The sequence below is a fragment of the Pezoporus occidentalis genome, unplaced genomic scaffold (assembly GCF_034315485.1).
Source record: "Pezoporus occidentalis ecotype Australia unplaced genomic scaffold, CSIRO_AGI_Poc_V1 ctg3, whole genome shotgun sequence".
Classification (NCBI taxonomy): domain Eukaryota; kingdom Metazoa; phylum Chordata; class Aves; order Psittaciformes; family Psittacidae; genus Pezoporus; species Pezoporus occidentalis.
In genome coordinates this window covers 559,875-573,738 of record NW_026914940.1, presented here as the reverse complement: position 1 = coordinate 573,738, position 13,864 = coordinate 559,875, and the positions used below count along the sequence as shown (strand labels likewise).

The 13,864-nt window shown below is 46.9% G+C and overlaps 1 protein-coding gene and 1 long non-coding RNA gene across 2 annotated transcripts in view; one reads left to right on the top strand and one right to left on the bottom strand.

The window, feature by feature from the left end:
• Positions 1–8,479, top strand: part of LOC134167827 (uncharacterized) — a 34,308-nt gene extending 25,829 nt beyond the window's left edge. Inside the window, exon 2 of the long non-coding RNA XR_009966296.1 lies at positions 8,239–8,479. This is a non-coding gene — a long non-coding RNA (uncharacterized LOC134167827). The remainder of the gene's footprint in view (positions 1–8,238) is intronic.
• Positions 2,644–6,716, bottom strand: LOC134167826 (lymphocyte antigen 6E-like). Its single transcript, XM_062626897.1, has 3 exons — positions 6,535–6,716; positions 3,966–4,085; positions 2,644–3,126 (listed from the first exon to the last, which is right to left on the bottom strand). Exons 1-3 carry the CDS (start codon positions 6,590–6,592, stop codon positions 2,918–2,920), a joined length of 387 nt encoding a protein of 128 aa, XP_062482881.1. The 5' UTR covers positions 6,593–6,716; the 3' UTR covers positions 2,644–2,917.
• Positions 8,480–13,864: the final 5,385 nt, after the last annotated feature.

Here is a 13,864-nt window from a genome sequence, read left to right as displayed (position 1 = left end):
ACCTACAGTCATTATCTCATCCATAAGGCATGTTAGTTCTTGAGGTGATTAAGTCTTTCCAACACCTCTAAATTGGATGCATAAATACTGTTCGTATGGAGAACCTGCATGACTAAGGTGAGGAAATTTGTGCTTTCTCAATAGGTAGAGCATGAAACTCAGTTGGAACAGAGGTGGCAATTAACCAAGAAAGCTCAAAGGAGGGGCGTTGTTTGGCTTTGAAAGGCCAAGGCCTTCGTAAGGCACCAAGCAGGAGGAAAACAGAAGCTGGCACCTTCCATGCAATGCAACCCTCTCTTGCTTGTGTAATGTTTTGTTTTCCCCTCTCCAGAAGAGATTTCATGAGTCTTTATTAGTAAATCATCTTTTATTGCCTGCTGCTTAAGGTACTAACAGGAAAGGGGGCTCTAGTGACATGGCGATGCCATTCTGCAGCCGTTGCACTGCAGAGGCAGCCCACATTCAGCTTTATTTCAGCCAACAGCATCCATTAACAGGTACAGAAATAGCAGCTCAGCCAGGCACTTGGTTTTTTTTTCCCTCCTCCCTCGTAGTCTCATCCAAGCAAAACCTAAAATATCTCTTGCCTCCTGCAAGCTGCTGAGATTTGGAGATGACAAGGCTCTATTTCTTAAAGGAGTTATTGCAGGATTTCTGACAGTTGAGATTTTCCATTACATGGTCCTGCACTCTTCCAGCTGGTCCCATGTGTCCCTCTGATAAAGTTATCTTCATCCCTCACAGGTGCCTGGTAAGAGAAACCTAAAAGAACACATAGGGTGGAAAGGATGCAGATGATTGGGACATTAAAGGGACTGAGGAAATAGAAGATAATATCAGGGTTTACAAGTATTTGGAAGTTACGAACGTCAGGAAGATTTGGGAAAGAGTAACAGGGGATTTAAGTGGAGGTGGAGAGTGTGGTGTAAAGATTTAATTCCTTGACACTCACTGAGTGGAGAAGGAAGGGGAGTGTTTTACTCATTTTGCTCTAACCCTGGCTGAAATTGTCATGTGAGAAGGGCAAATGATTTCTTTTGGTGTAAATATGTCATTTTCAGGCTGAATTTGAACAGTAATTATGAAAATCAGGGGGGTTTACTAAATGTGGATTTTCAGGTTGGCTAAATGCTTTGGGAATCATTTCAGAAATTGTTCTGATTAACAAATAAGAAAAACAAAGGAAAAAGTGATTAAAAGTTAAGTGCAAAAAAAAAAACAAGTTTCTGCTGGTCCTTCAGAACAGAAATAGAATCACAGAATGGTTTAGGTTGCAAAGGACCTGAAGATCATCCAGCTCCAGCCCCCTACCATGGGCAGGGACACCTCACACTAGACCATGTCACCCAAGGCTCTGTCCAACCTGGCCTTGAATACTGCCAGGAATGGAGCATTTACCACATCTATAACACTACCATTCTTCAGTTAGCCCATTTTGTATTTAAATAAATACCAGAATACCGTCCTTCCCAGAAATTAAATCTTTATAGGATGATTAAACCTAACAGCATCTTCACAGCCTTTGGCCAGTGCTACCGTTTATCCCCATTGCATAGAAGCACATGTGCTTTGAAGCCTGTCCTGAAAACTGATGGAGCAGGATTCCCCCTCAAATCCAGCTGGGCTGCAAATGTGAGGTGCCACTTCCATACAAGCCCTCCCAAAATGAAGAGCTGCACTTTAAGCTGCTCGATTAGGAATTACTCACCATCCATTTCCAAGTGTGCATGTATTTTGCCCATCTTACCTATAGGTTTGTTCCAAGAGCTGCTGGGGGTCTCCACCCCGAGAGTTGCAGGGGATCTCCACCCCACGTCCTCCATCCCCAAGCTTAGAAAGACACCAGTGACAGAGGAATCATAGATTCAGAGAGCACCAGGTTGGAAGGGACCTCAAGGATCATCTGCGCCAACTTTCTAGGCAAAGCATGACCTAGACTAGATGGCCCAGCACCTTGTCCAGCTGAATCTAACAATGTCCAATGTTGGGGAGTCCATCACTTCCCTGGAGACATTATTCCAGTGACTGATAGTTCTCATTGTGCTAAAATAAGGAAGGGAAGGAGCAGATCAGCCATCTACCTCTGCCAGGCTCTTTCAGCCCATTTTCCCTGTCCCTGTAGAGAAGTCATAAGCAATCACTCAGACAGTAACGCATTCTCCAAGCACAGTTCCTCTTTCCATGAGGACAGATTCCAGCAGCACCATCCTCATCTGAACTTGCACATCTCCAGCATGTTGGGGTGGGACTTTTACCTCTTTTAGACACCAAAACCACCCACCCATCCGAGAACTTTGCAGCACAGCCAGGAGCACACCCAATACCTGCCAAACCCCCAGTCCCGTGTGTTAGCAGTTACAAAACAATTCTTGCCGTTGCTTGCAATGGGAACAACACAATTTGACATTTCCAGATTGACAGCTTCATTCCTTAGCACTGAGTGATCGGGCAGAACATCTGGCTTTATGGAGTATCTGCCTTGAGCTGCTGGGTGCAACGGAGCCAAATGAGAAAGGCAGCCAGGAGAGGACTCCCAGGTGCTAAAAAGAAGAATTGAACGTGAAGTAGAGATTCAGACAAGAGCCCTTTCTGGTAGAGCTGTTTTCTCGGGCTGATCTTAGCGTGGATATAGCAAACACACTCTAGAATAACATAAATCTTTATTTTGCCTGGCGATTGTCACACACATGCTATCAAAAGAGCATTCCCAGGGAAAATCAGTATAAAACAACATATGATAGCGAGGGGAAAACAGGAGCTACACTGCTGTGCCATTTCTGTGGATGGAATCTGAAGCAGTGCCTTGGAATAAGCAAGGTAGCATAGACCCTGTGGGATACACTTGACAGAGGATGTTGGTTGGTACCGGGGAATACCTTGTAGGTTCTTGGGTTGCCACATCTTCTCCCACCCCTTATCACAATCCTGCCTTGATGACACAGATCAAACTAGCCACAGCTCCCAGCAACATCACGGCGTAGCTGATCTTGATGCTGTTGGCACCACTGAAATTGCACAGGGAGGTACTACAGCATTTGGTGGAATAAGCTGCCACACCGAAGTTCACGTTTGTCTCAGGACAGTCTACAGAGCACTTCTTGGTGATGCGGTGTCCCATGTCCTTGCCTGGGTGGGGAATAGGCAAGAAAGGAGAGCTGTGATTTAAGGTTCTTTAGCAAGAGCTGACCAGAGGATGATAGGAGGAGGTATATTGCACTATGCTTAATTGCAATGCTGTTAGTGCATGTGATGAGTGCTGGATGAATATCCACACAGCCTGAATTAAATTCATGACACTAGAAACTCCTTGACAGAAATCCATACCCTGTTTCCTGTAGGACAGCAAAAAAGTCACTGCCAGGACATTTTTCCATTTCTTTTGCTTTTCCTCCATGACAAAGCAAGTGTTTGCTCATGAAAATTTGTGTGCCACAGAGTGGTAAGAAATGGACCCCAGAGCATCAGTGAGGAATTCACTCACATGTTGTGATACTTCAGCCTCAGTGCTCCATTCTTTCCAACAAGACCAACTACTGCCCTAAAGAACTATTGCCCATCTGTCTCTGGAAGTACAATGTTGGAACTGCAAGCCATCCTGTTCCTGCTGTGTGGATAATTAAAGAAGAAGAAGAAGAATTGCTGATAACGCACCTGGGTCTTGAGCAAGCCAGGGAGTGTTTGTGTGCATTGGTGCAAGGTCGGGCTGGGAAACAGCCTGAGGAGTGATTGTTTATAGAATGGAATTTAGAGTGACTGAAGACAGTCACTGTGATGGATGTGGTCTCTGTTTGGCTTCATAGCTCAGACCCATATCTGTATGCTATGTATTACCAAGCTGGAGTGAATAAAGTGGAACTAGTTGTGGAAGCATGGTGTGTGCGTGTGTATGTGTGTGTTTAGCCTCTTTCTTTACAGATGCCACAGACCAAGGAAACAAAAAGCCTTGACATGTTGCTGGTACTCACCAAAGCCAGCAGAGCTATATGTGGTTGTGCAGTATTTCTCATTGTCTTCACACTTGTAGGTTTTAAGACAGTTCCAGTTGGAGTGCTCGTTTTCACACGTGTAGCAAAACAGCGAGGAAGCTGGAGACAAAGAATGCACATGGCACTTGTTAGTGGTTTCCAGCAACGTCCTCCTGGGAAGGAGGTGTCAGAAGCCATGTCCCTTCTTGGAAAATACAAGGTGAAAAGCATGTTACAAACAACTTTTTGTGACGAGTGAAATAAGACGTTGGTTTCGATTCGTGAAGCTGAAGAAGCCAAACGAACAGAACAAGTTTTCTTTCTTTACTCAACGTTTGCAGTGATTAAAACTTGAAAACCCATTTTTCAGCCCGAGCAGCACTTCTTCCCTTCCTTCTCCCCTGGGTCCACATTGACCTGGTTGAGAGCCAAGCTGCAAAAGCAGACCTGCCCTGCAAGGTCTAGTATGATTCTGACAAGGAGAGGATAGACACTGTTCTCAAGTAACAGCTTGGGTTTTGGTGTTATTCAGACAGCAAAACGCTGTAGAGACATGATCTAATTAAAGCCTATGACACCCCTGTGAGCTAAATCATTGAGCACAGAGCCACATTAAAGGGAGTTCCCTGGGAGAGATTGCTCTGGACAATAGGGAGATTATATTTCTACCAGTGCCTGGAAGGATGTGTTCTCAGTGATATTATTAGCAGGGCTGAGCCAGGCCTATTACAAAGCCAGAAGGATGTAAGATATGAGCAGCACTGGAGTGAATCGAATCAAGCTTCCAAGCTAGGCAGTTGGCCTTGCTGGAAACACAGGCATGTGCCATCCTGTTCCCTGGATGTGGATTCACAATTGATGGGAGCTCTGTTCAGAGTCCCATGAAATGTTCCTTATTTCTGAGCAGGGGTGACAGATGCAGTTGAAGTGCTCTCAGGAAAACCTGTACCATTGTCATGAGCGGTGGAGAGCTCTAGGTTGATGGTGACCAAATTGCAAACCAAGCAGGATCCTCCTGAAATTATCCCTGTTTCAGTTCCTCTTGGTTTTCTTAATGCAGAAGCACTCTTATTTCTGCACAGAATAGCCCATTTTGGTTGAATTTGAACCTATTTTTAACACAGGAACTTCCCCCCCCCGGAATTCTCCAAAGAGTAGCTGCTGTTGATTCAAATTCACCTCTGAAGTTGAACCTGCCCATACCACTTGGTTAGACAATTCCAGAAGCAGTTTTAAGTCATCTTAGGCTCAAACTACCCCAAGTAGGAGAAGAAAATGCCTCTCCTCTATGATACAGGGAGCTTGGGTGCCTTGGGTCCAGCTCAGATGCCTTGGGTGCACCTCTGAAGCCAGCTCTGGGTGCCTTAGCATATGACTGACCATCCTGCTCCGAAACCTACCCAGATGCTCTTTTCTAGTGCCAAGTGTTGCAAGTGCACATTCTCTGCATCATCAGATAAAATCATCCTTGTTCCATCTTGTTTTTAACGTCTCTTTAACCATTCAACGCTCGCTGTTTCTCCATCACATGGATAAATTAAACCTCTCACCTCTCCTCATGGTTCCCTAACCTGAGCTGTGAGCTACGTCCTTCCATAGCCCATGCCAGAGCTATCCCAGACACGCTGCCCAGCAAGAGTGATTGCATTTACAAACCCTGCAGTTCTCTCCGATCCGCTTTTCTGCCAAATCTCACAAAGTTCAAACCACTTCCTGCTGTAGAGGGAGCCGAGACCCCAGCATGTGAACAACAGCGACTGAAATGCACTCCTGATGCAAGGAAAATCCCTCCCAGTGAGGAAACAATAACAGCTTAAACCATTATAGCTGTTACAAAGCCTTGTCTGCGTCTGGCCTCCACCCTCCATTAGCTCTAGTTTTGTGAAGGCAGCCAGGAATAGCTTTAACGGTGCAAAAAGGCTTGCAGTGCTCCTTGGGATTGCAAATACATGCACAGAGTCAATGTTTCTCAACTGGGTATTTCTACACTATGATCTAGTTATATCTGCATCTCCTTTTGAATGAGGAACGAGCTTTGAGGTTCCCATTGCAAACACCAGACACTTAGAAAAGCTCTTCAAACCTATGAACAAAGAGCTTTCAGGCTTCCAAATATCTGCCAACAGCCTGGCTTCTTAATTGCAATGTCACTGTGGGGAATAAAGTGCAATGCTGGCAGAGGATGCTGTGTCGATGCCAGCATTACCTTTATGAACAGCAACTCAAGTTTCATTCAGGAGCAAGAATAAAACCAAAGGCTCAAAACTGTGAGCCCAGCTTAATTCCTAGTACTATCATTCAGTTGCCATGTCTGTCTTCAGATGTGAGTGGTCGGAGCTTGATATTAGAGGGTGTCAGAAACCGAAGCGGCGAGCTCATCTTCTGTGGTTATGGCTACATTAGCAGAACTCACCCAGAAGCTAATACTGAACCACACTAAATATCACTTCTGATACCAAAGAACTGTACTACTAACACCTCACCAAATGCAAGAAATGCTGTCCCTGTGTTATCCTTAACTCTTCTTCATCCTCTCCATCTAGGTCTTCCAGCCTCCACAGCTCCTTACCTTGCTCAGCACACAGGACTGCAGCCAGCAGGGCAATCAGAACAGCCTTCATGGTCATTGTGCCCTCAGAGCCTGAACAATGTGGGATGGTGCACCACGGGGTGGTTTTATACCAGGACCATGGTTACTCTAGCTTCCTTTGATTACAGTAATTTGAGGTTTGGGGAGTGACAGCACATGAGATGTGATCAGCAATGGGTGTGTTTGTGCGTAGGAACCTCTTACAAGACTCCAGATAGCTCTTTTCTTCCCCTACATTTAATTCAGATCCAATCTTTTTTTCATTCCAAGGCCTTCTCCTGCTGCCTGTGTCTGCATTGCTGGTCTGGGGAACAATTTATCTGATTCAAACATCAGAATCCCTTCTTATTTCATTGGGTTGAACTGCGAAACGTGAAGCAAAGCAGAGGGAGCTGTGCCAGGCTGGGCTGGCTCATTGCTTGCATAGCAGGCATCACCTGGCATCCTCCACCCTTTCTCTCTGCCATGATATAAGAGCTTCATAACTATGAGAAATGGGAGAGGAGGCAAAAAGGGTTTTTGCTGGATTGCCCACAATTATTCAGAATGACATGGTTTAGTGTGTGGTGTCCCTGCCCATGGCAGGGGGGTTGGAACTGGATGACCTTAAGGTCCTTTCCAAGCCAAACCAGTCTGTGATTTTATGATTCTATGATTATCTCACTTGTACTAAGGAAAGTGCTTTAAGTAGGAAACCAAATGGTATTGTTTCTGCAATGAAACAATATTTATGCCTGGAGACTGTCACTCAGAGGCTGCCATGGTCCAGGCAGGGATACAGCCTGATGCTCTTGTTTTGCTCTGTTCCTCCATCCTCCAGAAGCATCCAGTGTTTCCAAGTGACAGTGTTTGTTGTTACCTGTAGACCAACACCGGACTCTGTCAGGTTTTTCCAGTCCCCCATGACCTTTCCAGTCCTTCTGGGATCCCTTTCTGCTCCCACAACCACCTCTTGCCAAATGATTCAGGATGCAGCAGTATTCACATGGGAATGGCTGCAGGAGTTACACTATGAATGGGAGGGAAGATCACTGAGAAATAAAACAAGTCAAGAAGACATCTCAGCAGACCAGAACTCTTCTTCTTTAAAGAGAGCAATGACCGAGGGGTGCTTAAAGTCAACACCTGTAAGGTCACAAATGATATGGAAACAGCATAAAGAACATCCAGTTGAGGTTTGGTTTCCCCAAGGAGTTGGTTCATAAGCCCTTCCCCAAGGAGCTGGTTCATAAGCCCTTCCTTTGACCACTTGTCTGCAAGATGCTGAGCAGATGGCCCCGTGCTCAACCCATGTGATGAGTCTTCTGCTTCCAGTCATTCTTCCTTTGACCAGGTCCTCCTTTTCTACAGCAGCTTCATCCCCCAGTGGTTTCTGTCTGTGCCTGTGCTCAGAGCAGGATGAAGGGGATGAGCATCCAGCTTTCAGGGCCTTTTCTGTTCTCTGATTTGCCCTGATCTTTAATTTATCTCCCCTTTTAGCAGGGGAAGACCCACGTGACAACTGATGTAGCATCTATACTTGGGAAATAATCTGTGGAAAAGCCATGCTTTCCAAACAAGACGTTGCACAAATACATGCATGAATGTCATCAGGCAGGAAACACGATCTGCTGGAGCATGCAGGGATATAGTAGGTATTAGCCTGTGTGTTTGTTTTAGGTATAATAGCCAGGCTTCTCTCAGCTGGCTGGAGAAATGGAAAACAAATCTTCCTTCCCTTCCATCCACATCAGAAATCCAGACAGGAAACTGAATTATCACCCTGAATTCAGCTCATCTTGGAGCCAACCGAGCAGCAAAATGCAGCTCCTCAGCAGGAAGGGAAGGAGCAACTCATGAACACAGCCCACAAGGAGGAAGAAGAAAGGCTTGGAAATCCAAACACATAAAGGAGCAGTAAATAAATGACACTGTTTAAAGCAAAGTGCAGCTGAATAGAAAACCCGCAAGTGAGAAATGGGCAGTAGGAAGTGGAAATGTGAGAAAGCATTTAAACAAATTGGAAAGAGGGAGGGCTAATAATAACAAACAAGAGAAATATTTCACCCAGCACTGCGAAGAGGGAAGGAGGGAGCTGAGAAATATGGGTGCAAAGCAACATAAATCAAAGAAAACCCATAAAGCTTGGGGGGGGGAATAATTAAAGACCCACAAAGTAAGGGTAAGAAATGGGATGGGAAGGAAGTATCAATGCTTCACTGTTTCTACTACGATTGCATTACTTAGTGCAAAATGTATGTGTAGTTATGTGCAGACACTACTCAGGTAGTAATCACAGAGCGTTTTCTACAGCTCCCTACATCCCAGTTTAAGCAGTCATTCCATTGCAGGCTCTCCTGTGGAATACAGCAAGGGCATTGCCTGACCCCTATCCTTGTGTCCTTGAAAGAGAAGGCTGGAAAAGCTTTGGGAAGCAGACTGGGGTCTGGCCAAGTCCCAGCCCCACACTATTCTTGTGCACTGTTGATACTGCAATCACGCTGTTGCTATTGCAATCACGGCCAGGGCCACTACAAGGACTCTGGGCTCCAACCAGCACCACAGCATGGTGGGGGATGCGTGTTGTTTGAAGCAGAGAAAAACCCAGGTTTTCTTTAAGCAAGGGATAAAAAAGAGCTGGAAGAAAAGCCAGGGCAAAGGCAGCCAGGGTGGTGGGAAGTGCAGGAGGTGTCAGGAGAGCAGCTTGGAGGAGTTAAAACTGCATTCCCAGGGACCTAGAATAAAAGAGAGGGGAGAGCAGCATGGTGAATCTTGCTAAAGGAACTGGGCTAGGTGCGTGTTAACCCCATGTGTGTCACAAAGGGTATTAAACAGTTAACAGAGCATGTTTTAAGACAGAAACCTTAACCCACTTCCAGCTTGGCAGCGGACAGCGTGTGCTTGTGCCAGAGCTTCGGAGCATGTTGTGCAAAGCCTGTTCCTTTTGTGTAACTGGAGCCAGACAAAGCGTGTTTTCAACCCGTGATGGGTTGAAGTGGAGCAAACTGCCAGGTCCAGGGTGATTTTAACGTCAACTCTTCCCACTTTCCCCCTTTTCCCTCCTGGAGGGTGGCTCCAATCACAGCTCTCCTCTATGGTGTGGGGAGGAAACGCTCTGCTTCAGGGTTGATGCCTCCATAGGGAAATGAGAGGGCATGGGCCAAGGTGAGAAGGCAGAAGCCATGGGTAGAGCTCCCAGTGTTCCTGAGTCACACAGATGGTGCATGCAGGGCAAGCAGTCCAGCCCAGTCCCAGACAGCATCAGGCTTATCTGGTCGTGTCCTCTCCTCCTTCATTGGCAGGTCAGGGAAGGATGGGTTGCTTCATCTGGCTGTGCAATGGCAACAGGGTTGGATAAAGGACTGAAAGTGGGGAATCCAGAACCACAGGAGGAAAGGAAGACCTGTGTGTGGTATTTTGCCTGTTCCACCTAAGGTCTTACTACTGCAGGCAGCCTGCCCTACTCTTCCTTTTCCCATAGCACATCTGGGTCTGCAGCTGACCTGGTACACTCCAAACCCACCATGTCTGGTTGAAATATAAGGTCATTTGGGTAGACTTCAATCTCAGTGTGTCACCAGGACCTTTGCTATCCAAATGGGTGAGAAACCTGAGTCCTTTGGGGCCCTGGGCTACCAGCCAACAAGGAACTAAAGCTATTTTGTCACATTCCTTTAACATCCAAGGTCCTAAGAGGTAATTCAGTCCCATCAACTTGGAGGATCATGGGGATTTAACAAACAGCACCATCATGTATGGAGTCAACTGCTGTGATTCACATCCTCGCCAATGCCCTGCCTGAAGGGCTACATCCAGATGGGCTCAGCAAACAGGGCACAAGCCAAGCCCCAACGCCATCCGTGCCACTGGACCATCAACACGGCTTGGGCACACCCCGACCATCATTGTCCCAGACAGTGCCCTGACATGGGGCTGCTCCTTGCAAGCAATTTGGAGGTAACCAACTTGTTTGTAGAGGAAAGAGGTTGGAGTTATGGGTATGAATCATCCTTCTTGGATCCAGGGCCAAGGTTTATTACTCTATGGTGGCATCTCTGCAGCCAGGAAGGGGGATACTGGGGTCCTGCAGGGTGTGAAGGAAAAAGGGGTTGAAGAAGGGTATTAATATCCCTGGCAGTGTTCAAGGCCAGGTTGGATGGAGTCTTGGGTGACATGGTTTAGTGTGAGGTGCCCCTGCCCATGGCAGGGGGGTTGGAACTGGATGATCTTAAGGTGCTTTCCAACCCAAACTATTCTACGGTTCTATGATTCTGTGATGGTTGGGAGGAGGAAGAAGAGGTGAGAGAGAAAAACCAGAACCCTCTCAGGATCCCCCCAAAAGAATTAATGGGTTGATTCTACTCCTGCTCAAGGAGGACACAACTGGCCACAACTGTGTCTGGGGAGAAATGATCCTCACAGGTTTATTCCAATGCCTAAAGGGGCTACAAGAAATCTGGAGAGGGGCTTTGGACAAGGGCCTGTAGGGACAGGCCAAGGGGAATGGCTTTAACCTGCCAGAGGGGAGACTGAGATGAGCTCTTAGGCAGAAGCTCTTCCCTGTGAGGGTGCTGAGGCGCTGGCACAGGGTGCCCAGAGAAGCTGTGGCTGCCCCATCCCTGGCAGTGTTCAAGGCCAGGTTGGACACAGGGGCTTGGAGCACCCTGCTCTAGTGGAAGGTGTCCAAGGGTATTGGAACTGGATGAGCTTCAAGGTTCCTTTAACCCAAACCATTCCATGATTCTATGACTCAAGTGTGAACTTACAACACAGCTCAATTGACAGTTCCCACATCTGTCATTGGTTTTTGTCCATGGTCCAACCCTCCTGATCCTCTTTCACTGTATGAGCAGTCAACATGCAGGCACTGAAGTGGGACACACTCTGCCACGTTTATACTGGTCCTGATCTTCCTTTGGCAACCTCAGGCTGCGATAGGCATTTGAACTGTGCCAATACAAACGCTTATGAAAGAACAATTGAAAGCTTTTCCATGGAAGATTTTAGGCAGACTCTCCAGGAAAAGTAGGTGACAGCTCCCACGTTTGTCTTCACAACTGCCTCTGTGATCACTGTGGGGTTGTTGTGTTTGCTTTGGGGGGGTTTCCTTGGATTGAACTTTCAGATCCTGGAGTTACACAGTGTTGTACACAGAGAGCAACCATCCGAACCTGCCAGGCCAGTGATACGTGGGAGAAACTCATCCACAACACAACAGTGGGAGGAGCTGGTCTTGTGGGAGCCTCTGCATCTGTCTGCAGGGACATCAAGGAAACCTTACTCTACTTATCCATTTTGCTTCAGTAAGAAATAACATGTTCTGTATCTACCCACTGTAATAGGTGAATATGCACACACTGCCCTGAGAGGCAACAGTCGTGGTATTCCATGTTGCTCTTTTTGGCTTTAATTTGCTTTAGGTTCTTGACTCATCTTTTGTATTTCAGGCCTGGAAGTGATTCTCTGTGCTGAAATCCAATAGATTGGGTGAAAGCTGAGAGTGAAATGAGGAAAGTACCTTTCTTTGTGTGTGGAGAAGCTGTGATGAGTTCCATAGGCAACCTCTCTACTCTTCATTTATTTTAGGGGCTCTGGGTCTGATGTTTCACAAGAGGGTCCCAACTGAGCGTGGAAAAACTGAGCACATGCATGGGAAGATCAGAATTATAGAAACATAGAATGGTTTGGGTTGGAAAGGGCCTCAAGATCATCCAGTTCCAACCCCTGCCATGGGCAGGGACACCTCACACTAGACCACGTCACCCACGGCTCTGTCCAACCTGGCCTTGAACACTGACAGGGATGGAGAATTCACCACTTCTCTGGGCACCCTGTGCCAGCACCTCAGCACCCTCACAGTAAAGAACTTCTTATCTCCAACCTGAACTTCCCCTGTTTCAGTTTGAACCCATCACCCCTTGTCCTATCACTCCAGTCCCTGATGAAGAGTCCATCTCCATCATCCTTGTAGCCCCCTTCAGACACTGGAAGCTGCTCTGGTTTCCCTCCTGACCCACTCCTGCTGACCCATCCAGGTACAGCATCAAAACCCCATTGCACGTTGAGAACGAGAGCTTGGGCCATCCCCTCATTACATCTAGAAACTCGTCACACCTCAGGTAATAGCCATGCTGAAACCTCCACAACTGTGTCCAAGGAGAGCAGGGCTGTCCTGAAGGAGATCCCATGGGAGGCGGAGGAGCTATAGATCAAGGCAATATCCTGGCTGAAACCATCCCAGCCCCATGGGTGTGTTCAGCAGGGCAGAGACACAAACAGGATGATGCAGATATCATTGTATTCCTCACTGGGTGAGCAGGAGGCTATTTTCCCAGGAGGGTTAGCAAAAAAGTCAAGGCTGTTGTGTCGTTTGGGGTTTATTAGTATTAGAATCATAGAATCATAGGATAATAAGGGTTGGAGAGGATCTTAAGATCGTCAAGTTCCACACCCTGTATTATTATTGTTATTATATTTCAAAAATGCTCAAAAAACCATGTAGATGAGGCCCTCAGTGATATGGTTTATGGTGGTCTTGGCAGTGCTGGGGTAATGGTTGGATTTGATGATCTTAAAGGTCTTTTTCAACCTAGTTGATTATATATGATTCTATATAGAATTGTATATCTATATATCTATATCTATATATATATATATATGATTCTCTATATGGAAAAGACAGGCATGGCTTTCCTAGGTGCATTTGGTGAGGGGGCAGAAGGAGGGAAGGGCCCTCATCAAGAGCATCCCTGCACCCTATAGCTCGGCTTTGGCTTCTCCCCCCCCATCCCCACCACTAGTGGGATATAGTGAGAGCAGCTCCCACACCATGATGGATCCCGTCCACCTCAGAGCACCTCACTAGCAACTCAGAGCAAACAAGGGCTTGTAAACCTCATGGATGACAGCCTGGGAGGGGCATGGGAACCAAAAGCCACCCACGCTGATCCAGGGAACAACACCAAGGTGGAAGAGCCAAGGAAAGGGCACGGTAGGAACAATGTGTCCCGTTTGGTTTCACACACCAGGTACCAGGCTTTGACCCATGCCCACCTTGTTATAATGTCAGGAAAAGGACAACTACATCTTGAAGGAACTTTGCAAAGACTTCCAGAGCCTCAAAACTGAGCCTGAGCAAGGAGAGGCATGCCCAAAGGCATGGGAGAGCAGTGGCTTTTGCTCCTCAGCCTGATGCCACTGCAGTCACTGCTCCAGCTGCTTTGCTTTACAAACTGATAACCTCTGCAGGAGCAGGGCAAGGAAACAGGATCTCCACCGGGAAAAGAGGCCCATGAAGCTTTCCTTCCTCTGAAAGCAAAGCCCAGGGATG

Coding starts and splice junctions, on each gene's coding strand:
- LOC134167826 (XM_062626897.1), bottom strand. CDS start 6,592: ATGACCATGAAGGCTGTTCTGATTGCCCTGCTGGCTGCAGTCCTGTGT. Junction 4,086..6,534: donor AGTCCTGTGTGCTGAGCAAG/GTAAGGAGCTGT, acceptor CTTTGTCTCCAG/CTTCCTCGCTGTTTTGCTAC. Junction 3,127..3,965: donor ATATAGCTCTGCTGGCTTTG/GTGAGTACCAGC, acceptor TTCCCCACCCAG/GCAAGGACATGGGACACCGC.